The sequence below is a fragment of the Phasianus colchicus genome, chromosome 29 (assembly GCF_987193195.1).
Source record: "Phasianus colchicus chromosome 29, bPhaCol1.hap1.1, whole genome shotgun sequence".
NCBI lineage: Eukaryota > Metazoa > Chordata > Aves > Galliformes > Phasianidae > Phasianus > Phasianus colchicus.
The window spans coordinates 1668460-1693621 of record NC_143464.1 but is presented as its reverse complement, the minus strand read 5'-3'; the positions used below and the strand labels follow the sequence as shown (position 1 = coordinate 1693621).

Below are 25162 nucleotides of genomic sequence, written 5' to 3'. Positions count from 1 at the left end.
GGTACCTGGCATGAAGGGCATGAAGGGCATGAAGGGCATGATGAGTCCTGTGCTGCATGGGACCATCTAAAACAACAACTGGGAAAGAAGAAAAAAGCTCATTACCACAGTGTAACTCCATTTATACAAAGACTGAGAGATGTCACGGACAGCTCTGGGCAGGGAAATTCTGGGGAGCAACAGGCGCCGTGCAAGACACAAATGGATCTTCTTTCTAAGCTGTAAGCCTTAAAGATGTTCATTAATGTCAGTAAAATTGAAAAAAAAGGATTGAAGACTAAGATAGAAATCAGTGAAAATAAGTTAACAAAATTCTCACTTGTAGTATCCTCAGGAGTCCTCTCTCTTTTGACGTTGGAAACACAAGTCTTTGAGAAGATCTCTGGTCTTCTATGTTTTTATTTTTTCTTAAATACAGTGTATTCCAGAACTGTGTTTGCAGGACACAGATGCCTTCACGTACAGGGACACAGACAGTGGTGCCAGTGCCAGTGCCCTGTGACCAATGCCCAGTGTCCACCACTGCTCTACCCTGCTGCGTATTTGATGTCCCTCATTCTCCAGGTGTCTCCAGCTCTCCTAAATCATGACCATGGTTCAGGGCATGTTTTCAGCAGGCCATCTGGACATTGCTCTCCAGATTTCCCATCCCTTGATCTTTGTTCACTCTGATACCTCCAAACTATCTGGCTGATCTGTCACCTTTAGGAAGATTTCTGGAACTTGCTCCATCTGTCCAAACTCCGATGGACTCTTTGATCTGCTCCTTAACTGTGATTATATCTATCCCTTCCTCTCTCTGCCTAACTCATTTTTTGTACAACTATTCTCTGTGAAAGACAAACCTCATTAGATGTGGCTTGGACAAGGCATGCCATTGTTCATTCAATTGCATCATGTTTACAACTGTTTGTTGGAAAAAAAAAAAAAAAAAAAGAGAGAAATCTTTCATTATCCATGTGCAGCTTATTCTTTGAAAAAGCCAGTTGGATTTGGTGCAAAGGAGTTTTAACACTGAGTTGGGGACTGCAGAGGAGAAGTGTGATGGGAGGAAAAGTGATGGAAGTCCCACGGAGCCAATGTGAATAGAAATGGAGAGGGGTAGCAGAGGAGGACATTTGTCCATACAGTGACAGAACAAATCTCATTAGGGAACATCCTGGGTCAATATCAATTGCCAAGTGCTGCTGCAACTTCTTGTTTAAACTCAACTATAAATAAATAAATAAATAGACTTCATTAATGCCTGTTGTTCTCTTCCAATTTTAGATGTATCCAGACACCAGTCCAGTTTGCTGTACAAGTTCTGAACACCTGAAGAAGATGACAGGAAGGCACAAGGCACAGGAGGGCTCTTCAGGTTGTAATGGGCCCCAGGGGGCATTTGCTGCTGAGTCCATCAACCTCCAGTGCACAGAGAAGATTGCACAAAGTGCCCAAGAAGACAAAGTCAGAAGGAACAGTGAAGTTTCTTGGAGTATTAATGGGCCCCACTGAGGGCCATTCACAAGCCAGCTTCCCCAGGGACTTGTTAGAGCAGATAATTGGAAGCCATGATTGCAGGCAGACCAAGGCACTGGGATGGTGGCTGTGATGCTGAGCAAAGCCTCCTTTGTCTTCTGAAGCAGAAAGGCCAAGGCCTGATGCCCAGAGCCTTGGCAGGGAGATCGTGTCCCTCCCTCCTGCTGGCTCAGGGTCCTTCCTGGGGCAGTGGGATGGAGGTTTGTCTGATGTCAAATCGAAGACCAGGGCACAGCAGCTGCCAGACTCTGCATGGGGTGCAAGGATGCCGTGAGGCCCAAGTCCCATGTGGGCAGTGTGTCTCATGCCAGGATGTGGGATGTGAGAGGGGCTCAGTCTGAACAAGCAGTCAATCACAACAGAACTCAGACTCAGGGAGCTCCTACAAGTGGGCAGCGCTGCAGAGAGACAGCTGTGCCCAGGAGCAGCTCTTCTGCACAGCACAGCCTGCAGGTGACAGGAGGAGAGGAGAGAAAGGGCAGAGAGCTTATAGGATATGTATGGTTTGAGCAGGTGTTGAGTTCACTGCAGGAGCACTGCTCACAGCCTTTGACAAGGTAAGTCTCACTGCAGGCTGTGACTCTGCCGCCTGCCAGGCTCAGCACTCAGCACTCAGCACTCAGCACTCAGCACTCAGCACTCAGCCTGCCCGGGGAGCTGCCCAGGGCGCTGCGGGGAGATGTGTGGGGGGAAGGAGCCCCCCGGCAGGGCTGGGGCCTTCTGCTGCTGCCTGGGGCAGGGGGATCACAGATACACTGCACCATTGGGTGTTTCCACGGGCCCTTTGCAAGAGAAGAGACAAGGCAGGGATTTTCCAATACCTGTTCTTAGGTAAGGGGAATGAGTTGGAGGCAGAATTCTGAAAGGAGATGTGAAATATGAACACATCTCTGAGAAGCCTGAATTGTACCATTCACAATCTGCTGTTATATGAACAATCTCCTCAAGTGTTATCAGCTCCTCCTCTCCCTAAAGAGAGCACCAGCTGAAATTACCATCATTTTCTGCAATCATGAATAATGAACTTATCCTGAAAAGAGGCAGCTTTCTCTCACAGAAATTTAAGTGCACAGAGGTTGGGATGGGCACTCTGAGCGCAGACAGGATAAAGATAGGAGACATAAAAACTGCTCATAGAAGGAAAATACCGAGGAAGCTGAGATATGATTAGGAAATCAGAGGAAACTCTGAGCTCCTTAAGTTGCTACTTCTTAAGGTATGGTAAAGCTCATGAAAATAAATTCAAGATATGGAGTTAAATTAACATTTTCCATAGAGAACTAAAAACTTCTATAGTATAGCAGGAGGAGGGTCTCTGCAATTTATTTTGACTTCTGTCATTATTTTCTGCACTCCGCACAGGACTCCATGCCCAGGAACTGCAGATGCCCAACAGCAGCTCCATCAGCGAGTTCCTCCTGCTGGCGTTGGCAGACACGCGGCAGCTGCAGCTCCTGCACTTCTGGCTCTTGCTGGGCATCTACCTGGCTGCCCTCCTGGGCAACGGCCTCATCAGCACAGCCGTAGCCTGCCACCACCGCCTGCACACCCCCATGTACTTCTTCCTCCTCAACCTCGCCCTCCTCGACCTGAGCTGCATCTCCACCACTCTCCCCAAAGCCATGGCCAATGCCCTCTGGGACACCAGGCACATCTCCTATGCTGGATGTGCTGTGCAGGTCTTTTTTTTGTTGTTTTTGTTTTCCGCAGAGTATTTCATTCTCACCATCATGTCCTATGACCGCTACGTTGCCATCTGCAAGCCCCTGCACTACGGGACCTTGATGGACAGCAGAGCTTGTGCCACCATGGCAGCAGCTGCCTGGGGCACTGGGGTTCTCAATGCTTTGCTGCACACTGCCAGCACATTTTCTCTGCCTTTTTGCCAAGGCAATGCTGTGGATCAGTTCTTCTGTGAAATCCCCCACATCCTCAAGCTCTCCTGCTCAGATGCCTACCTCAGGGAAGTTGTGCTTATTGTGGTTGGTATCCTTGTGTTTTTTGGGTGCTTTGTATTCATTGTTGTGTCCTATGTGCAGATCTTCAGGGCCGTGCTGAGGATGCCCTCTGAGCAGGGACGGCACAAAGCCTTCTCCACGTGCCTCCCTCACCTGGCCGTGCTCTCCCTATTTCTCAGCACCGTGATGTTTACCCACCTGAAACCCCCATCACTTTCCTCCCCATCCCTGGACCTGGTGGTGTCATTTTTGTACTCGGTGGTGCCTCCAGCAGTGAACCCCCTCATCTACAGCATGAGGAACCAGGAGCTCAAAGATGCTCTTCGGAAACTGATGACCAAATGTGTTTCGAAAGCAGTGAACTGCCCACCTTTTTCTATCTAAGAGTTTTAATACAGTTTTTGACAGAATCAAACTGTCTTACTTGGTTTACGTATTACTTTTCTAAGTGTAATTTATTGAATGTTTTATTCCGTGTTTTATGTGTTCTAATGTTTTTCATTTAAATGTCATTATCCACATCAATTACTACTCTGTTTGTACCTGTGCAGTGTTGCCCAGTCACAGGGTACATTATAAAACAGGATCTCCGTGAAGCTTATCCAAACAACGGGAATGCAATGACTTTGTCTGTCTTCCTTACTGTGGGACATTTATGGAGCTTTCAGGGTCAGCTGTTCTCAGCACCCCATAATCCAGCACGAAGCATACAGCTGTTAATCAAACTGTGCGGTGACTGCAGCCTGCAATAGCTGACGGGCCATCCCTTGGCGCCTGGCTGGGGTCTGTGCTTTCAGGCTCACATCTGTCAGTGCCTCTGACAGGCCAGCAGCAGCACCTGGTTTGCACGCTGGTTGTCAGATCCCCTCTTCCTCAGTCCCTGTGAGACCTTGTGTAAGAAAATTTCTTGGATATGGGTTTTCATCTCAGAGGCTTAAACTTTTCCCTAAAGTCTCCCTTCAGTCTTCTTTCCATTTGCCACACAGAGGTGGGCACTGCCTCCACGATGACCAAGGGTAGCTGAAGCACACATGAGAGCCCAGGAAAGTTTGCCCAGGACTCTCAGGAGACATTCTGGAGCATGAATTTGTAGATAGGAAGTGCAACTGTGGGGTAGCACAGAGCTGCTGGGCAGGTGGTGCAGGTCCTCCTGCAGAGCTCTGTGTCCTTCTCCTTCCTGAGTCAGGTGCCACTTCCATCTCAGGAATGGAACAGCCAACAGAGGTGAGACAGAAACTTTTCAAGAAAAGGCTCAGGGTTGCATGAGAGACAGAATTCAGTGGTGTGGTGGTGGTGTGTTGAGCTGAAACTCAGCCCCATAGCCCCTTAGCCTTGCAGCTCCTGTGGCTTGGTGACAGTGCTGCTGCGTGGCTGCAAACACAAGCAAGGACACACAGTGGGCACTTCTGTCACACAGTTTCCACCACAGCAAGTCCATTGTTAATGGAGATCTCCTCATGGCAGTGCCTGAAGGCTCTGGGCTTCTTATTTGTTGCTGCCAAGAACATTCCCAAGGAACGGACTGCACAGATTCCCACTCTCCCACTCATGCTAAAACCAAGCTTTAATTGGTAGCATTAAAATATTGTATTTAACTCTAGCCTTCCCTGCAGCCCAAAACAAAACACCTATCCGTAATGCTTACCTGTACCCAGTGTTCTGAAAAATTCAGCAGAACACCATGCCCTCTCACTAAACTTTTGCTTAATCTCTGCCCCCAAATGGTGAGTTCTAACCCCTAATCCCTATCCTGAACACCCAACACCCACAGACCCTGCTCTTGTGCTCTGCCCTCCTCACCTTCAACTCCTCCCCTAACCCTAAACTTTGGTACTTGGCTCTTCAGGGAAGAGCAGGAATGGTGGAGTCTTAGAGTCACCATCCCTGGATGTGTTTAAAAACAGTTTGGATGTGGTGCTCAGGGACGTGATGTAGCTGAGGGATGTTAGAGTTAGGCTAGGATGGTTAGGTTGGACTCGATGATCTTGAAGGTCTTTTCCAGCCTGAGTGATTCTGTGATGCTATGGCAGGGGCCCCCTTCCCCGCTCACCCTTCAAACTGTCACCGCCCAGCAGCTCTGCAGCCAGCAGTGCGCTCCCAGCCACCTCCACAGCCACGTGCCTCCTGCGGGCCCACGAGGCACTGAGGCAGAGCTGCTGCACCCCTGTGCATGCACACGCACGTGTATCCACACACCCGCACACACCCCGTGTGCAAACGCACGCGCGTGTGCAAGGACACCTGTAATGAAGGCACTGGGGCACAGCTGCAGCCCCATCCCGAGATGCGGGTTGCTGCGGGATTCCTCGTTTGGACGCTGCGGGGTTAACCCGGAGCCGCAGTCTGAGGGACACTCCTCATGTGCTCTGCAGATGGAAGATGTGCCAGGAGCCAAGACAAGACTTTCACAGACAGCGCAGGGGTGGCGTTCCTGGGCCGGGCGGGGACATGCAGAGCAGCGCCCACTGCCCTGGGATCTGCAGCACTGCACAAGGGCTCAGGGCGCAGCACTGCGGCACAGCTCCCCGAGGACGCCGGGTTCAGCACCAGAGCCCCAGGTGGGCTATGGGGGGCCTGGGACGGTGATGGGGGTCCTGTCCGGGACTGTGGGGGGCTGTGAGATCCCTGGGGGGAGCTGGAAGGGGTAAGGACGGTGTGAGGGAGGAAATAGGGGGGTTGAGCCCAGTGGGGGACATGGGGTGCTGCTGGGGACTGTGGGGCTCTGTGAGGTACCAGGCAGAATTTGGGGGAGGTGTACTGGGTCTGAGAAAGTCCTTGAGGAGATCTGGGGCTCTGTGGGGTGCTATGGGGGATACAGGGACATGGGCTGGATATGAAAACACAGCCTGCAGGGGCAGAATGCTGCTCTCAAGTAGGCAGGATGTTGGCTGCAGGTAGGACACGGGGGTATGGGGTTGTATGGGGACATGAGGGGAACGGGGGGATGTGGGGAGCATTTTTGGGTAAAAAGGGGGGATGTGGGGCAGTGTTGGAGCGCATTTCTTTTTTTGTGAGACTGTACAGGGGGGCCCTGGACCCAAAGGTGGGGCCCTGAGCCATAACCCCACATGAGCCAGAACCCAAGAGGACCACGTAACCCTGTATGTGTGTGACCCCATGGCTGCACGTGACCCAGAGCCCTGTGTGAACCATACCCCCCACACCACACTGTGACTCCCTGACCCTGCCTGCCCCCATCACGCTGCAACCCCTGACATGTGGCCCCAGAACTCTGGGATCCTTGCCTCCACCTCACCTTGACTATATAACCCCATGTGGCCCATAACCCCATGTCACCCCAAATGCCCCTACCATCCCATATGACCCCATCACTGTGATCCACAATCTCATCTGACCCCATAACACTGAGCCACCCCATAACCCGACGTAACCCCATAACTCTGTGACCATCCAGGACCCTCATGTGACCCACGACCCCGTGTCCTCACCCCATGTGGCCATAGAACCAGCTGTGTGTGGGGAAAAGGCATCTCCTCCTTCCTCAGAGTGGGGCTGCCCCAGAGCTGCCCCAAGGAAGACATGGGGCGGGTTGCAGCCATACGTCTCAGTTTGGAGAGCTGGGAACTGGACAAAGGGGCCACAAGAAGGACAGGAATGCTTTGGAGGGAAATACCTGTCACAAAGGTTGGTGGGTTGGTAGCTTCTGTTCCTCTAAGTGGACGAGAACAGAAGAAACTGATCCCACTGAGACTGGGGAAGGCACTGGAGCTTGGCTGCTGCAGTGCTGCGTGGCAATGAGGGAGACTTGAACCAGGAATGGAGCTGGGATGGACTGAAGCAAATCAACTCCTTCACAAGACAGTGGGAGAAGAAATCCAAGTCAGCTGCAGAACAAACAGCAGAACTCCTTACAAAAAAAAGGTATCCCAGATTGGGGCTGTTGGAGCAGGAATGGACAAAGAACTCTGATGGCAGCGCAGCACGAGGAGGAAGGAATAATGCATGGTGGTGCAGAAGGAGAAGGATGGAGAACATCAGTGGTGGGATTCCCCTTTTGCACGGTCACCCACCGCTACGGGACTCTGCAACAAGAAGCTGCACCCTGCCGTGGTCAGCATGGCTGTGTGTCACCTGTGTGCTGCTGGAAATCATCTGAGCAATAAGAAATGAGCTTTGCTGCTGCACCGAGAACTGTGCCTAATGGAACATCAGATGAGAGCGTTTCTTGCACATCCCAAAGGCACTTGGGGGGATCTGCTGGGATGTGGGTAAGTCGTACAGGGTTGTGGGGCAGTTAAAGGATGCCTATGGGAGGGCTATAGGGGCCCTCTGGGGCAGCTATGGGGCAGAGCCACACCTAGGAGCTGCCTTTACCCAACACACCGCTGCGGTGGAACTGCTGCTGGCCACGGGCCGTGGGCAGTGATGGGGCTGTTCTGGGGCTGCTCTAGGTTGGCTCTGGGGCTGCTATGGGGCAGCTATGGGACACACCCACAGCTCAGTGGGGCTGATGTTCCCTCACACGCAGCTGGTGGGGAATCTGCTCTGATCATGGGACCCCCTCCATAGCCCCCCATTGCCCTTTTGACCCCCATCTTGCCCCCCAAGATGTGGGCAAGATGAGGGTCGGGGCAGATAGAGACTGCTGTTCTACAGCAGCCCCACAGACACCCTCCAGTACCGCCTGAACAACCCAAGAACTGACCCATCACTGTCCACAGCCTCATATGGGCTGATGGTGCTCATAGGGCTATGGGTCACGTGGAGCCTTGGGGTCACGCCGAGTTCTATGGGGTTATGGGGTCATGTGGGGTTATGGATCAGGGCTACACCTTTGGGCCACAGGGAACCCCAGTCCCCTCTCAGGAAGAAATCAATACATGCACTCCAACATGGCCCACATCCCCCATTCTGACCCCAAACCTCTCCCCACGTGCCCCCAGACCCACTACGTCCCCATGCCACCCCATGTCCCCATGCCCACAAGTCCCACCTTTACCTCACACGTTGCCTTCTGCTGTGCAGCACTCTGCTCCTGCAGCCTGTGGCCCAGATCCCCATATCCTCCCATGTTCCTGGGCCCCCATATCTCTAATGCCCCACACGTCACTGTTACCCACATCTGTACCCTACCCCTTCTCCAGCTCCAAATTCCTCTCCTGCAGCAGGCAGCCCTGACCCATTATTGTGCAATTGTATGGGATCTGGGAGGACACGGAGGTGAGGAGGGGCCCCAGGTGGGCTACGGGATTCCTGGAATGGTGACCTGGGTCCTGCGTCAGGGATTGTGGGGGAGATCCCAGGGAGGTCCTGGAGGTGGCAAGGGAGGACAGAGGGAGGAAATAAGGGGGCTCAGTGGGAGTCCAGTAAGGGACATGGGGTGCTGCTGGGGACTGTGGAGGTCTGGGATGTTTCCAGGCAGCTATGGGGGAGGAGTACCAGGTCTGAGGAGGTCCTGAAAGGGCTATGGGGCTCTGTGGGGGGCTGTGAGGTGCCTACAGGGATCTTGTTGGTGCCCCAACGTCTGTCAGTGGCAGTCTGTGAGGAACGGCCCTGCAGAACACGCAGAGTCACGCAGGCTCTCCTCCTCCTGCTCCTCCAGACGCCGCATTCCTTCCTCTGGCGCACAGAGCTCAGCTGCTGCTGCTGCAGGCAGTGCTTCCCGTGTCTGCCCAGCCTAAAGCCATCAGACGTCAGCGGATGCTCACATACAAGCAGAAGTGCTGGTGGAAAATCACCGCACAGCACAGACTGAATCGCTGGTACCTTGCAGCGAGGAAAGGCTGAGATGCACAACATCCTCACCTGCTTGCTGGTTGCAAGTGGAGGGTCAGCAGCAGCTCCACTCGTGATTAAGTCCTCCAAAACATTCCTCTTTCTTCCTTATCAGGAGACTTCATACTGAAACCTTCTCCAAAGTCCTTATTAAACAATACCTGCATCTAAGGAGAAAACACGTTTCAGATTTAAGACCACAAAATAATCATATTCTATTCCAATACAACTTCAATTCTGATTTAAGTTTCATGACCAGCATTTCACCCACCCTGCTATGGAAGGGGGAAAGGGAGGGGGCAAAGGTAGGGGGGCAAAGGTAGGGACAGCCTTTTAGCCCCACATCCCCTTATGGCCCACCCTATAGCCCCGTATCACCCTATGGCCCCACACAGCCCCTTTGAAATCCATATCCCCCATATAATCCCTACAGCCCCATTCTCCCTATACCCACCAATAGCCTCCCACTGCCACCCTATATCCTCCCCACAGCCTCCCTCACAACCCCTCATAGCACAACATCCCTCTCTATAGCCCCCTGCCTCCTATCACCCCAAACCCTCTCACAGCCCACCACAAACCCTTATAACCCTATATCCCTCTATAACACCCCTTATAATTCTATATCCCCCTATAACACCCCCCCTATTGCCCCATATCTCCCTATATCCCTCCACAACCCCCTGTACCTCCCCAATAGAATTGTATAGCCCCTTACAGCCCCATTTCGCCCCGATAGCCCCCTGAGATCCCAACAGCCCCCTATAGAGCCCACATAGCCCTAAAACCCTCCCTACAGCCCCCCCACCCCTTATAGCCACCCACAGCCCCATATCGATCCCCCCCCCACAGTTCCCCATATCACCCCCACAGCCCCTCTTGTTCCATATCCTCTTATACCCCTTCTATAGTCCCCCACAGCTTTCTATACCCCATATCCCCCAGAGCCCCTGACAGCCCCCATCACCCCTACATTCTGCTCAGAACTTCCTGTTTCCTCACAGCCCCCAATATCCCCCCATATCCACCCCTACAGACCCCCCGCAGCCCCCAATATCCCCACATTACTCCATGCCCCCCTGTAGCCCCACAGTACCCCACATCCCCCAATACCCCCCAATATCCCCACAGCCCCTAAACTCCCACATCCCCCCGGATCTCCCCCACCGCCCCCTGCACCCACAGCCCACCTCAGCCCCGGGGGGCACCGCGAGCAGCGCTGCCGGCTCCTCTCCCCGGCCCCGGCCCGGAGCCGTTCTCCCGCGCACCTCCGGCGCCGCTGTCCTCAGCACCGCTCCCGTCGTGCCGCGGTTCCGTCTCGGTGCTGCCCGGACAGCTCCGGCGCGCAGCGGCTGTGGGACCGGCGCCGTCCGAGGGGAGAGCCGGCAGCCGACGGCCGTTCCCGCGCGCGGCGCCTCAGCCAATCGGAGCCGGCGGCGCTGCCGCTGACCAATGACAGGCACGAATGAGCCGGAACTGCCCCTGACCAATGAGAGCTCGGGGGCGGGACAGAGCTGCACTTGACCAATGAGATGCTGCGACAAGCCGGAACTGCCCCTGACCAATGAGAGCCCGGGGGCGGGACGGAGCTTCGATGGGGGCGGGGCGCGGAGTGTTCCTTATTGCTGTAGGGGATGGGATTGGGATTGGGATCGGGATTTGGGATGAGGGATTGGGATTGACAGGTGTGAGATGGGGTTGGGATGAGGGATGGGGAATGAGATTTGGAATTGGGATTGGGATGTGGGCTATAAGATATGGGGTTGGGATGGGGGATATAGGACATGGGTTTGGGATATGGAGTTGGGATGTTGGATGTGAGGTTGGAATGTGCAGTTGGGATGTTGGATGTGGCATTGGGATGTGGGGTGCGGGAATATGGATATGGGATGGATACGGGATGGGATCTCGGGAAATGGGATATATATGGGCTGGGCTCTGCATACGGGATGGACTTGGAATGGATATGGCAGCGAGCGTGGAAGCTTAGAAGCACAGAACGGCTCAGGTTGGCAGAGCAGCGCTCCCTCTGAACTCGGTGCCGTCTGTGAACGCACTGAGGGTGTGCTCAGTGCCCTGCTCAAGGTCATTGATAAAGGTGTTCAGTAGGAGTGGCCCCAGTCCCCAGCCCTGGGGGACAGCACTCGTGAGCGGCCGCCAGCTGGAAAATCCTGCTCTGGGTGTACAGACTTGGCTGAGATGTTAATTATCACTAAGGGAAAATACAGCCTGAGCCATGTGCACATCATTAGCCCAGTGAGCGCAGAATCCAACCACTTATTGAGGTCACAAAAGAGCAGAAGGGCTCCTCCTGCTCCATCCCGTCCCTTAAAATGAGAAAAAAAGAAGAAATACCAAGCAAAAGACACCCAGCCATACCTTTCCACTCACAAGGCAGAAATAGGAATAGCAGTCCTCTCCTCGCTGAGACATGACCGGTGAAGTGTCAGAGGAAACTGAAGTTCCGAGGGCTCTCTCCGCAGGAACTTCCCCCGCTCTTGGAAAGAGCTGGCTTCACTCTTCCTCAGACTGCCTCGATCCCCAGACTCTCCGTTTGGACAGGAATCCTGCAGAAAGCACCAACAAGTGACAAATCATGAGGAAGAAGCATTTTCCCACCTTTCTTCTGCCACGCAATTCAGTCTCTTGAGGAGGGCAATGTCTGCAAATCAGCTGGCTGCAAGAGCTGCCCAACCCTAGCTCCAGCTTGTGTCTGACTGCATGGCTGGTGTCAGCAAGTGCTCTTCTCCATCTCCTCACCAGCTCTGCACCCAGCCATCCGTAGGGCAGCAAGGCACGACTTGAACTCTACGATGTCTGTGCTCTCCTTCCTTGTCAGGGTCTGACATGAAGGTGGGGGTCCGGCAGCAACTGACCAGGGGAGGAATGACATTTCATCATCTTCACCAAAACGTGGGACGGAATCACAGCAAGAACCCATTTCCCCTGGAAACAGCCGTGCTGAGGGGCACTGCTGGAGCTGGGAACTCCTCCCCAGCCCAGCCTTCCTGCCCTGACAGCTCCCGGCAAGCAGCCGGCACCAAACCCAGCTCACCTGGTCCCTGCTCAGCCGGAGCTGTGCCCAGCTCACACACACGCCGCAGCGGTGCTTCTGATGGGCTCTCACAGGTGATCTGCTCCAAGGAAGGCTCACAGCTCAGTCTGCGTGCAGCACGCTCACCAGAGCACCAGCTCTGCTCACCAGCTGTGGCACAAACGCTCCCAGCCCAGCAACCACTGTGACCTCAGCGAGTGCCCGCATGGCTTCTGTGCCTTCATCACAAGGGAAGGAAACGGACGCCTCCCAGATCCAGCTTTTGGGAAATAAACACTGGGGTCACCCAATGGGGTTATGTGCAGTAAAGTAACGGAGAAGCGAGGATGACTTTGTGCAGCCCAATAGAAACCAGGAAAGACCAATACGGCCTCGTGGTGGTCAGTGGAGTCCCAGGGAACCAGCAGCAGCACTAGGAATGCACATCTGTATGCCCCAGGGCCGGTGCTGGCCTCTGGCTGTGGCTTCAGGCCCCAGGACTGCTGTCGGCCTCTGTGGCTGTAACTGTGGCTGCACAGCCCAGGGCTGGTGCTGCTCTGCCTGGCTGTGGCTCCGGGCCCCAGTAAGTTCCTACCCAGCTCTGTGTGACAGACCCCACTGTGGAGGGAAGCGTAAAGGATGGCAGTTCAGAATCCTCTCTTGCCAGCCTGACGTGCTGGATTTTGGGCATATGAAGTGTGCTCTGTCTACCCAAGGTGTTCCCTTCTGCTTTAAAGGAGAAGGCTGCAGGGTGATATTTCCCTTTTGTCTTGCAGATGCGCTCCTTGGCACAGACCTCTCTCGGCCTTCAGCATTGTTTCCTCGTGCCAGACTATTTTGCAGACTGTGGGTGTCCCAGATTCAGCCTTCTATTTCTCTAGTCTGACAAATATTTTATTTGGAGGAGGAAAGAAAGACTGTAGTTTAATGAGAATAACATTTGAGTGCTAACGCAGTGAGGTGAATGAGGGCCACAGAGGCAACTTGGTGCTGCTGAAGCACTGCCCAGTGACGAGGTCGGGGGTAACACCTGCTGGCAGATGAGGATAATGCTTTTGGACCGAGTGAGGAGAGAATGAAACACGATGACTGAGCTGCCTGCAAAGAGCTGCTGGGGGAAGCTTGGTGCCAACTTTGTGTTTGATCTGATAACCTCCTGTGCATGTTCTACGTTTATCCCACCCTCCATCTTTCCCACAGCCACACACGGGGCTCTGGGCAGCGGACGCTTCCGTTGCTGGGGGTCCTGCTGCCACCTCGAGGTGCTGAGCCAAACTGCCACCTTCTGTGTGAAACATGAGGAAAAAACGCAATTCTGAACCCATGGCACCTCAAAGTCCCTTCAAGAGCCCCCACCTACTGTCCTCAGCCCTCCGGTTTTCCCTGCTGTCCCTTAGAAGCCTCAGGAGTGCCAGAAGCACCTCATGCCTTAGGATGCCTTGTGGATTTCACGAAGATGCACTCATCTCCTGCATTGCGATCACTGGCAAAAATATTCAGCGGCGCTGACCCAAGCTGGGGGCTCAGTGGTGACATACAGGGAAACCTGCTGTGCTGCAGTGCGAGCCTCCGGTCCTGCTGCTGGGCACTGCTGGGTGCAGCCCGGCTCTGTCCTCTCTGCACCTCCCTGCAGGGACTGATGGCCGTGCCCGGGATCCACCGAGCCTCCTCTTCTGCAGGCTGAGCTGCCCCAGCTCTCCCAGAATCCCACCCCAACCATTCCCCATTTTTATGTTCCCAGGCAGTGCTGACTGAGAGGGAGAAGGGATTTTGGAGGGGTGGGATGGGGTCGGTGGGGGCAGCCCTGGGACACGGCCCTTTGTGCTGCCCCATCCTGCCCCATAGGTGTCTGCAGAGGGCCTGGGGGGGATTTGGTGCTGCATGAACAACTGCAGGTGGAGGCGTAGGAAAGTGAATGCAAAACATTTAATAATATAACGTAATGTAAAATAATATAATTGATCATAACTGAACAGAATCTAACAGGATTTAACACAACGTAATTTAACACAGTCCCACATCGTCCTAGTCCAAGAGGACATTTGTGGACAGCCCAGGTTTGGAGGGGTAGGGCTGGGCCGGTGCTGGTGCCCCTGGAGCACTGCTGCTGCTCTCTGTGTGCCACTGGGGCCGGCGAGGAGCCCAGGGCTACAGGTAGGCTTCTTTGTTGGCTATGGCCGTGCCTCCTGCTGCACCACGTGGGCCGGTTTCTGCGGATGCTCCCGCTCGTGCTGAGCCCACCCAGCTTCACCTAGCGCCGGCGTTTCTGTCCTGGAGCGTCCTGGCCCAGGGGCAGCTCCCTCTTTCTGATTGGGACGCTGCCAGTGTGCTGCTCGTGCCCTCTGCTCTTGCCTTTCCCGGTGGTGCAGGCGGGCGCTGGGCACTCGGCCGGCTCGGTGCCATCCCCGTGGGGGTCGTCTGGCACGTGGCAGGAGATGCAGCCGGGTGGCAGCGCCAGGCGGGTGAGAACCACCCGGGGCTGCCTCTGCCGCGCCTCTTCCGTCAGATGCCCAAAGGGCAGCGACTCGGAGAGCTGCCCACAGCATGCTGGCTGCCTCCAGAACAGGTCGCTGATGGGCCTGGCATCAGCCTCTGCCTCTCCGCTGAGCTCCGTGCCGGCCCAGGGAAAGTCAGGGAGCGCTGCGATGAAAGGAGCGCTGTCGAGGCTGCTGGGGACAGCTGGGCTCGGTGGCCGCGTGGCATCGATCCACCGCAGCAGCTCTGCCCTTTCCTGGGCGTTCAGTTCTGGCAGCAGCTCACTGTGACCGTTTTCCACAGTCTCAGTGCAATCGGTCCCCTCTGCTTGGACATCAACCAGGTCCTGGTTCTGCTGGGGGACCTCCAGAGGACTCATCACTTCTGAAAAAGCAAGAACATCCCCCAGAATGATCATCACAGCATTCCCACAGCCACCCAATGCAGACACCCCCCCACCAGCTCTGCAGCCCCCAGACTCACCGTTGTTGACCCACGCCAGGAGGTCATCCATGTCCGGGATGTCGTCCGGGATCTCTGTGCTGGATGTCACTTCTGGAAAAGGGAAGAAAATCCCCACACGGGCAATGCCAGCTTTCCCACACCCGCTCAATGCGAACACCTCCCTGCCAGCTCTGCTGCCCCCAAACTCACCGCTGTTCATCCACATCAGGAGGTCATCGATGTCCATGATGTCCTGCGAGACGTCTGCGCTCGTTGTCGCTGCTGGAAAAGCAAGAAAACCCCCAGTGGGGCAATGCCAGCTTTCCCACAGCCAGCCGGTGCGGACAGCCTGCCACCCGCTCTGCAGCCCCCAAACTCACCACCTGATTCCAGCGCTGCGGTGCTGCAGGTGAGTGGAGCCGTGGTGGGATGGGGGCACACATTGGTGGGCGCTGGGTGCCCCTGGTCCTCCGTGAGCACCACGGCATCTCCAAAGGGCCCCACCGCCTGCTCCCAGCTGGCGGGCAGCGTGCAGGGCACGGGGAGCACCTGCTGCTGCACCGAAAGTGCTGGCAGAAGGACGGGGCTGCCGGAGGCCTGCAGCGGGCAGCTGCCTGCGGGCTGCGGGGGCTCCCCATGGAACACGGCCCCAGGCCACAGCCCCATTGGCTGCTGGGGCTGCGGCGTCCCTGCCAGCAGGGGATGTCCCCAGCAGTGGGCAGGGGCCGTGGGGGGAGCCATGCCTGGGTTCTGATCCCAGGGTAGCAGCTGCAGCAGCGGTAAGTGCTGTCCCCCGGGTGGCAGCTGAACCACGGCTGGAGGCAGCCCCCCAGGTGGGAGCTGTGCTCCCTGTCCCTGGACGCCTGGTAGCCCAGGCCAGACGGAGGCCTGAGGTGCCACGTGGGTGACACTGGGGACAGGGAGGGGTTGCGGTGACACCGGCACTGCTCCGCCGATGCTGGGCTGCATTGCAGCAGTGGCCGGTGCTGGAAAAAGTAAGCAGCGTCGGGTGTCGGAAGCACCGTCAGTGTCCCTGAAGGGATTCTCTCTGTGGGGAAATGCCCAAATGGGCGCCGGGCTGAGATCTGGGGCACTGGGATCACCCGGAGGGCCGCAGTGCCAGGAGCAGAGCAGCCTGCTGCCTTACCTGCCGCGGGAGCTCGAGAGTGGCAGCGGGGGGTTCCGTGACCGCTGAGGTCAGCCCCTCTCCCCTGAGCTCACAAGGATTCTCTGTGACACTGTCACAGGCATTGCTCTCTGCCTGCCCCATCACCAACACTCGCTGTGGCTGCTCACCGTGGCCTTCCATTGTTTCAGTGGAGATGATAAACTTCATGGAAATGAACTTTTTACGCGTCGAGATGGTGATGGGACAAAGGGGAACGGTTTTAACATAAAGGGGGCAGATTTGGATTAGATGTCAGGGAAGTTCATCCCAGAGGCAGCCAAGGCCCTGGCACTGCTGCCCAGACAGGCCGTGGGTGCCCCAGCCCTGCAGCTGCACTCGACTCAGCTCCCATTGCAGTGAATGGAGACAAAGGGAGGGACGTGGCTGATGACGCTCAAACAAGCGGTGGCATCGCAGGGCTGCGGCGCTCTGACTCTGCAAAGCCACCAAACTTCCAGCTGCTGGCCGTCTCCCTTCACACATCCGCCTGTCACAGAAGCACAGGGGCTGGAAGGGACCTCTGCAGATGAGCGCAGTACAACCTCTCCCAGAGCAGCTTCCCTGCAGTGCTTCCACAGGAGAGGCTGCCTGGAGCTGCGGAGCCCAGAACTGACCCAGAGGTTGGACGTCAGGGGGAAATTCTTTACAGAGAGAGTGGTGAGGTACTGGAACAGGCTGTCCAGAGAGGTTGTGGATGCGCCGTCCCTGGAGGTGTTCAAGGCCAGATTGGATGGGGCCCTGGGCAGCCTGGTCAAGCAATAGGTGAGATGATTGGTGGCCCTGCATGTGGCAGGGGGGTTGGAGATGCATGATCCTTGAGGTCCCTTCCAACCCTGGCAATCCTGTGATTCTGTGAGCATATTTTGGGCTAGCAAAGGTTAAGCAATAAGTTCCCCTTGAGCTAACAAGAGTTTAAACTAAGAAACAAATTCCCTATGCTAAGCAATAAATTCCTCCTGAGTTAGCAAGAAGGGCTGAATTACGTGATGCGAATTTCTTTTGAGGTAGCAAAACCAAGCGGTGTTACAGACCCCTTTCATCTTCCCACTTTACTGTCTCAGTGCAAGCAGGGGGAAGCGGCGCGGCGGCGGCAGCGGCAGCGGCAGCGCCGCGGGGAAACCCGCTGTGCTGCAGCGCGAGCCTCCGGTCCTGCCGCTGGGCACCGCCGGGCGCGGCCCGGCTCCGTCCTCTCCGCGCCTCCCTGCGGGGACCGACGGCCGTGCCCGGGATCCCCCCGAGCCTCCTCTTCTGCGGGCTGAGCCGCCCCGGCTCTCCCAGAATCCCAGCCCAGCCATTTCCCACGCGGTGCCGAGGACGGCAGGGGATGCGGGGGGAGCGACGGGGCCGGCGCTCGCATCCTATGACGCGGCCGTTCGCGCCGCCCCGTCCTCACCCGGCGCCGGGCGCGGGGACGGGGCGGGTTATCGGAGCCGCAGAAACGACCGCGGGCAGAAGCGCCGGGAAACGAAGCTTCGACGTTTAATCGACGAACGCGCAGAGCCATCAACGGAAACGACCGCGTTCCCGACCGGCTCCCGTCCGAACGGCGACTCCGGAGGACGGCTCGGCGCCGACGGGGGACGGACGGCCCCGCGCCGCCTTCCCCTGACCGCCCGGCGTCCCCGAGGCACGGGGCGGGCGGCGGCGGGGACGCGGGGCGGCGGAGCGCCGCTTTCCCCCCGCGGAGCCCCGCGCTCCGCCGGCGCCGTCGCAGCCGCGGCCGCCATTGGCGGAGAGCCCGCGCTCGGCCCGCCCCCGTCGCGCTGCCATTGGTCGGGCCGCGGAACGAGGCGGGCTCTGCGCGCGGGGTCCTTTCTGTGGCGGTCGCGCGGTTTTTTGCGTCATCACCGTCGCGTCCCGGCTGGCCCCGGGCTGGCTGCCCGCTTCCACGGCCGCTCGGAGCGTCTGTATGCGCGTGTGTGCAGAACCGTGCACACGAGTGCAAAGACGTACTCACACGCACCCCTCTGCATTCACACACGCGTGCGTCCATGTGCACGCACCGCCCACGAGCGTGCAGTCGTGTGCAAAACCACGCAGCCACGTGCAAAGACCCCGATGCTCCCAGCCGTGGTTATGCAGGCACACACGCGCGTGCAGACACGTGTGCAACGCAGCCCTTTTGCACGCTCACACGCAGATGCCGTCGAGGAAGCATCCTCGTGCGCGTGCACGCGTGCAATCCCACCGCTCTGCACCGCCTTTGGCTGTCTGTCCGTCTGTCCGTCCCAGGGTACGTTTGGAGCTGACAGACAGGCTGTCTCAGGAGCAGAGGCGAGCAAACCACGCACCCAGAGCAGCACACGGCCCTGTGAGTTTCGTTCAGCACGCTCACACGGACACACACACAGGCACCCCTTGCAGGTGCTGGAAACATCCCAGTGATTTTTGTCAGGACGGGATCTCTGAGAAAAGCAGATTTTAGTCGCGATTGCAACGGCGGGCGTCCCACGGGCAGGAGCACCTCTGGACACAACACAACAGTCTGCATACCCTGTTCTTCCCCCCTTGCCTCCCGTGTTTCCCCGCTGGCTGGGTACTCCAGGTTCAGAATCGTATCAAAGGTTCACATTTGTTAATTACTGTTATTTTGTTTGTTATCTGGTGTCAGCCCTGAAGATGTCTCAACTCTTCTTGTTCATACTGATATGGTGATTTTCTTCAGAGTCCTTGTTAAACAAAGGGTACGGAGGGGACGTGCCCCATCTTCCGCAATACCTTCTTCAGGCACTCCCTGAGCCATGTAACAAATTGTCCTTTTAATTTGGGCAGGATACTCTTGCAGTGCGTGACATCTATTTTCAATGCTGGCTATACATAAGTTGTCGCTGGCCTATCTGTATGTTTTAAATTATTTATTACCTCTAGCTTGCCTTGGATACTGTCTCCCACAACATCCTTATAACAAAGCTGAGGAAGTGTGGGACAGATGAGTGGACAGTGAGGTGGGTTGAGAACTGGCTGACTGGCAGAGCGCAGAGGGTCGTCGTTGGCGCTGCAGAGTCCGGTTGCAGACCTGTAACCAGCAGTGTTCCTCAAGGGTCGGTGCTGGGTCCGGTCTCATTCAACATCTTCATCCGTGACCTCGATGAGGGGACGGTGGCCACCCTCAGCAAGTTTGCTGATGATACGAAGTTGGGAGGATCGGCTGACATGCCTGAAGGCTGTGCTGCCATTCAGCGAGACCTGGACAGGCTGGAGAGCTGGGCAGTAAGAGACCAGATGAGGTTTAACAAAAAAAAGTGTTGAGTCTTGCATTTGGGGAGGAATAATCGCATGCACCGGTACAGGTTGGGGGATGCCCTGCTGGAGAGGAGCTCTGCGGAGAGGGACTTGGGTGTCCTGGTGGACGACAGTTTGGCCATAAGCCAGCAGTGTGCCCTTGTGGCCAAAAAGCCCAATGGCATTCTGGGGTGCATTAAAAAGAGCATGGCAAATGGGTCGAGGGAGGCGATCCTCCCTCTCTAATCTGCCCTGGTAAGGCCTCATCTGGAGTACTGTGTCCAGTTCTGGGCTCCCCAGTACAAGAAAGACAGGGATCTCTTGGAAAGAGTCCAGCGGAGGGCCAAAAAGATGGTGAAGGGCCTGGAGCATCTCCCCTGTGAAGAAAGGTTGAGTGAGCTGGGTCTGTTTAGCCTTGAGAAAAGAAGACTGAGAGGGGACCTGAATCAAGTCTATAAATATCTAAGGTGTGGGGGGCAGAGTGTCGAGGCCAGACTCTTTTCAGTAGTATGTGGAGACAGGACGAGGGGAAACGGACAGAAACTGGAGCATAGGAAGTTCCGCACCAATGTGCGCAAGAACTTCTTTACGGCGAGGTGACGGAGCACTGGAACAGGCTGCCCAGGGAGGTGGTGGAGTCTCCTTCTCTGGAGATATTCAAGACCTGCCTGGACATCTACTTGTGCGACCTGGTGTAGGGAACCTGCTTTGGCAGTGGGGTTGACTCCATGATCTCTGGAGGTCCCTTCCAACCCCTACGACTCTGTGATTCTGTGATTCTGTGAAGAAGGGCTATGGAGAATTGCTCTGAGTTAGAGGATGGATGAGAAGGAACATGCTCTGCTTGCCCTCCTGCTGCAGTTTCGAGGGGGCTCTGGTCTCCTGCAGGTCCTATCGGAAAGCTGCCTGTCCCAGGCAGGACCTCTGAGGCCTCTGGAGATGGCGTGGGATGCTTGTGATCACACAGTGGGGTTTTGCTCCTTATCATTTGTCCTTCAATTAATGTGTTTCCTATTAATATTTATCGTTTCCTATCTACCTATGTAAAGCACTTATCCTTTTGGTTTGGCGAACCACGCTGGTGGGATATGGCTGAGGAGTATGCTCTGTTTTTAGGGAAGTTGTATTGTATTTTACTGTTGCTTGTTTCAAAGTAGGAAGCAACATCCTGTGCTTGTTGCAAACAGTTCTCTAAGAAAAGCAGGTGAAGGAATGGTGTAAAGGAACTGTAACATCCAGACTTCAGTGGAGAATTCTGCTGTCGGGAAAAGTGATGCAGGTGCCAGGTGGCATACAGCAGACACGTCAGGCCTGGGGAGGTGAGCAGTCAGGTTGTCCGTACTGTGTGAGACCTCAAGCAATTGCTTTTCCTGCCTATGCAGCTCTCCTTAGGAGACTCTCTGGATCAACATCAGTTGGTGAATGATGCTCCAAAAGCAACAAGATGCACTACTTTAAATCAGAAAAAAAATATATATATATATTGGGTGCCCTTTGAAATCTTCTTCCTTTACTACATTATGAAACCTCTCCACCTAGCTGTATAAATCTCGACTTTAAGCATATTATGAAACAGACATGGCTCACTGCAACTTTCTGCACTTCAGAGAGACGCGTGGTACATTTGATGCCAGGTCTATCAACTTCAGGTACTGAGAGGAGAATGCTGTAAGCACTTGAGAAAGTAAAGTTGGAAGAAAAAGCGGAGGGATCTTGGCGTACTAATGGGGCCCACTGAGGGACATTACCAACACAGCCTCCCTTGGACTTGTTAGAGCAGGGAATTGGAGGCAATGATTGTAGTTAGGTAAAGCATTGTGCTGAGAAATCTTCTGGTTTGTTTGATGAAGAAAGACAAGGCCTGACATCCAGACCCCGGAGGGGAGATCCATCGTATGTGAGGGAATGAGCTCAGGGCTCATCCTGGGGTTGGTGTGGTGGGGCAGATTGTACTCCATGTGAAGGACAGCAGTGTGACACCTCCCAGCCTCTGCACAGGGATGCAAGGAGGCATTGAGGCCCCATTACCATAACCATAATAAATCTCCTCAGAGGTAGAGCTGAGCTCATGGCAGCATTCCTACCCACCTCCTCCTTATGGCTTCAAGCTGATCAGTCACACGTCACCTCCTGTACAGACATCGCCTCACATTCATCACTGCATTACATGGATTTGCTCTAAGACTCCACCATTCCTGCTCTGCCCTGAAGGGCCAAGTACCCAAAGTTTAGGGTTAGGGGAGGGGTTGATGTTCAAGAGGGCAGAGCGCAGGAGCAGGGTCTGTGGGTGTTGGGTGTTCAGGATAGGGATTCAGGGTTAGACGTCACCTTTTGGGGCAGCAAGTAAGCAAAGGTTTAGTGAAAGGGCTTGGTGTTTTGCTAAGGTTTTCAGGACAGTGTTAGGGTACAGGTAAGCATTACGGATTAGCGTTCTGTTTTGGGCTGCAGTGAGGGTATTTAACAATTGTTAAATACAATACTATAATGCTAGCAATTAAAGCTTGGTAGGTACAAACAGAGTAGTACTTGATGTGGATAATGACATTTAAGTGAAAAACATTACAATAAATAAAACATGGAATAAAACAATCAATAAATTACACTTAGAAAAATAATATATAAACAAAGTAAGACAGTTTGATTCTGTTAATATTTGTATTACAACTCTTAGATAGAAAAAGGTGGGCAGTTCACTGCTTTCGAAACGCATTTGGTCATCAGTTTCCGAAGAGCATCCTTGAGCTCCTGGTTCCTCATGCTGTAGATGAGGGGGTTCACTGCTGGAGGCAGCACCGAGTACAGAAATGACACCAGCAGGTCCAGGGATGGGGAGAAGATGGAGGGTGGCTTCAGGTAGGCAACCATGCCAGTGCTGAGAAACAGGGAGACCACGGCCAGGTGAGGGAGGCACGTGGAGAAGGCCTTGTGCCGTCCCTGCTCAGAGGGCATCCTCAGCACGGCCCTGAAGATCTGTGCATATGACACAACAATTAAAACAAAACAAGCAAGAAAGATTAAGGCACTAAATATGATAAGCCCAACTTCTCTGAGGTAAGAACCAGGGCAGGAGAGCTTGAGGATCTGGGCAATTTCACAGAAGAACTGATTGATGGCATTGCCTTGGCAGAGAGGCAGGGAAAATGTATTGGCAGTATGCAGCAGGGAATAGAGAACCCCAGTGCCCCAGGCAGCTGCTGCCATGGTGGCACAAGCTCTGCTGTCCATCAAGGTCCCGTAGTGCAGGGGCTTGCAGATGGCAACGTAGCGGTCATAGGACATGATGGTGAGGACAGAATATTCTGCTGACATGAGTAAGACAAAAAGGAAGGTCTGGGCAACACATCCTGAGTAGGAGATGTGCCTGGTGCCCCAGAGGGCATTGGCCATGGCTTTGGGGAGAGTGGTGGAGATGCAGCCCAGGTCGAGGAGGGCGAGGTTGAGGAGGAAGAAGTACATGGGGGTGTGCAGGCGGTGGTGGCAGGCTACGGCTGTGCTGATGAGGCCGTTGCCCAGGAGGGCAGCCAGGTAGATGCCCAGCAAGAGCCAGAAGTGCAGGAGCTGCAGCTGCCGCGTGTCTGCCAACGCCAGCAGGAGGAACTCGCTGATGGAGCTGCTGTTGGGCATCTGCAGTACTTCTGGGCACCAGGACCTGTTCAAGGAGGATAAAAGTCAAGGACAAGTCTTTCCATGTGGGCTGTGTTCATTCATGTCCATGATGTGATCTACATTTCATGAGGTCAAATTTGCCATGAGGGTCTCTGCACTTTTAATCTCAATGAAGCAGACTTGTCCCTATGGTTACATGGAACCATGGTGATGGTGTGGAGTCAAACTTTACTTTCAGAATGTATCAGATAAAATCACTTCTAATGCAGAAGTGCTGGTTGGCATCTGAATGTTAATGCCAAAAATATGTGGATAAAAAATAGAAGTTCTAGGGATCACTTTTTCCTACAAATTCTCATCCTGCTCACCATGCCTAAGGAGTGTTTGCTGAAGTCTGAACAGCTGTAAGACCTAAGAGGCAAATGGATTCACTGCTGCTTAGTGCAGGGCAAGGGGAGCTGACTGGCTTTCTTTTCAATTGCTCTGAGCTTGACTACTTAGCAGACGCAAGACGATTGCATTCCCATAAAGTTCTGAAGACGATTGCATTCCCATAAAGTTCTGAAGTCAGACCCACTCAGAAAACAGGAGTCCTCTGCCCATCACTGTGTATTCACCCTTTCTCAATGTACTTCAGCAGTGCCTCATCACCACACATCTTGCAAATGACCCCTAACACTGATTTCACCAACCCCGCAGCATTTGCATATTGCATCTCTCTGCTTCTTCCCTGCACTTTGATCGCCTGACTAGGGGAAAGATTTGCATCCTGAAGGTCAGCTCACAGCTCTGAAGCACACCTCAGGGAGATGTGTCCTACTGATGGCATCTCATTAAGGGAAAGCCAGCTCCTTCCCAGCCTCACAGACTGCATTGCCCACAGCCCCAGGCAGTGGCTCTCAGCCCCTGTGCACTGCAGAGGGTGATGGATACGTGCCTGGGGAGATGCTGCTCTGCTCTGCTGGAGCTCTGCCTTCACAGGAGGTGGTTCACGCATTGGACCCCATGTCATGTGGGCAGAAACGTTTCTAGGTGGGAGCTTGCTCAGAGGAAGGTCCCTGCACTGAAGGGGGTAATTCCCTGATCATATCTCTGTGGTCTGCAGATTTTTATCCTGGGGGCTGTTTTCCTGCCATTTCCCTGACTGAGCATACAGACACCAGCCCAAATCTCTGCATTCCTATTTGCTGTCCAGAACCCACTCCGTCTTCAGATTCATTTTTTCAAGTGAAAAAGGGAACCTAAGAGAGCTCCCATGGCTTTACTGAAAGAATATATATGTTAGAGGAAAGCAGAGAGGTAAAATGCACTTAAGGGTTCTCTCTCTTGATGTGCCCTCAGGGCTGAGCTCTGATGCTGCAGCAGGGAAGCCCTCAGCTGGAACAGCTCTTATTCCATGATAAAGAAACACAGAGTGTATGCAGCCTGATCTGCACTGGGATATGCCAGATCTGGTGATCCCTCTTGGAAAAGTGTTTGCATTACCTATAGTGAGAGACTTACCATGTCAGTGGCTGAAAGCAATGCTCCTGCAGTGAGGTCGCAGCCTCTTCACACCCCACACATCCTGTAATCCCTCTCTCCTTTCTCTTCCATCTTCATGTCACCTGCCGAATGCGCCCCTTGTGCTGAGGCAGAGTACACGGGAGCTGCTCTTAGTCAGAGCTGTGTCTCTGTAGCACTGCCCACTTGTAGGAGCTCCCTGTGTCCCAGGAGCTCAGAACAGCTCAGCAGAAGAGGGTGTGACTTTATTTTTCCCAACTGATCTTCCCTGAGATGACCCTGGGTCTCTGTGGCCAACAGCTCCTGGAAGACAACAGCATCATGATTGTACTCTGAAATCTGCTGCATTAACCACCAAATGTCCACTGGACAGTGACCAATTGCATACATGTGGCTAGTCCTACCAGAGAGTGTTTGCTGTGAAAAAAGGGCACAAAGACCTGGACAGAGAGAGGTGGACTTCTCCTGGGCAGAGTAGTGATGAAGCTGAGGCAG

General features: G+C 54.6%; 3 protein-coding genes and 2 long non-coding RNA genes across 7 annotated transcripts; 1 reads left to right on the top strand and 4 right to left on the bottom strand.

The window, feature by feature from the left end:
- The first annotated feature begins 2906 nt into the window (after positions 1-2906).
- Positions 2907-3863, top strand: LOC116241727 (olfactory receptor 14C36-like). Its single transcript, XM_031612265.2, has one exon. It carries the CDS (start codon positions 2907-2909, stop codon positions 3861-3863), a length of 957 nt encoding a protein of 318 aa, XP_031468125.2.
- Positions 3864-4923: 1060 nt separating this feature from the next.
- On the bottom strand, positions 4924-10603 carry LOC149914511 (uncharacterized). 2 transcript variants are annotated; one of them, XR_016460388.1, is made up of 3 exons: positions 10406-10603; positions 9207-9382; positions 4924-9117 (listed from the first exon to the last, which is right to left on the bottom strand). It is a non-coding gene; the product is annotated as an uncharacterized LOC149914511 (long non-coding RNA). The 2 variants fall into 2 exon arrangements; XR_016460387.1 differs by having other exon boundaries at positions 9246-9382.
- An 813-nt stretch (positions 10604-11416) lies between these two features.
- Positions 11417-12709, bottom strand: LOC149914510 (uncharacterized). The gene is made up of 3 exons (XR_016460389.1): positions 12271-12709; positions 11976-12086; positions 11417-11782 (listed from the first exon to the last, which is right to left on the bottom strand). It is a non-coding gene; the product is annotated as an uncharacterized LOC149914510 (long non-coding RNA).
- A 1456-nt stretch (positions 12710-14165) lies between these two features.
- On the bottom strand, positions 14166-17363 carry LOC149914509 (uncharacterized). 2 transcript variants are annotated; one of them, XM_090126627.1, is made up of 5 exons: positions 16316-17363; positions 15549-16216; positions 15379-15450; positions 15208-15279; positions 14166-15108 (listed from the first exon to the last, which is right to left on the bottom strand). In XM_090126627.1, exons 2-5 carry the CDS (start codon positions 16135-16137, stop codon positions 14501-14503), a joined length of 1341 nt encoding a protein of 446 aa, XP_089982753.1. In that variant the 5' UTR covers positions 16138-16216; positions 16316-17363; the 3' UTR covers positions 14166-14500. The 2 variants fall into 2 exon arrangements, with proteins under 2 accessions (XP_089982753.1, XP_089982752.1); XM_090126626.1 differs by having other exon boundaries at positions 15549-17363.
- Positions 17364-22225: 4862 nt separating this feature from the next.
- Positions 22226-23182, bottom strand: LOC149914508 (olfactory receptor 14J1-like). The gene has a single exon (XM_090126393.1). The coding sequence runs from the start codon at positions 23180-23182 to the stop codon at positions 22226-22228; it is 957 nt and encodes a 318-aa protein (XP_089982519.1).
- Positions 23183-25162: the final 1980 nt, after the last annotated feature.

Excerpts from the sequence above, each read along its gene's own strand:
- LOC149914508 (XM_090126393.1), bottom strand. The coding sequence starts at position 23,182 with ATGCCCAACAGCAGCTCCATCAGCGAGTTCCTCCTGCTGGCGTTGGCA.
- LOC116241727 (XM_031612265.2), top strand. The coding sequence starts at position 2,907 with ATGCCCAACAGCAGCTCCATCAGCGAGTTCCTCCTGCTGGCGTTGGCA.
- LOC149914509 (XM_090126626.1), bottom strand. The coding sequence starts at position 16,137 with ATGCAGCCCAGCATCGGCGGAGCAGTGCCGGTGTCACCGCAACCCCTC. Across the intron at positions 15,280-15,378 it reads CCTGATGTGGATGAACAGCG|AAGTGACATCCAGCACAGAG; the intron begins GTGAGTTTGGGG and ends TCCCTTTTCCAG. Across the intron at positions 15,109-15,207 it reads CCTGGCGTGGGTCAACAACG|AAGTGATGAGTCCTCTGGAG; the intron begins GTGAGTCTGGGG and ends TTGCTTTTTCAG.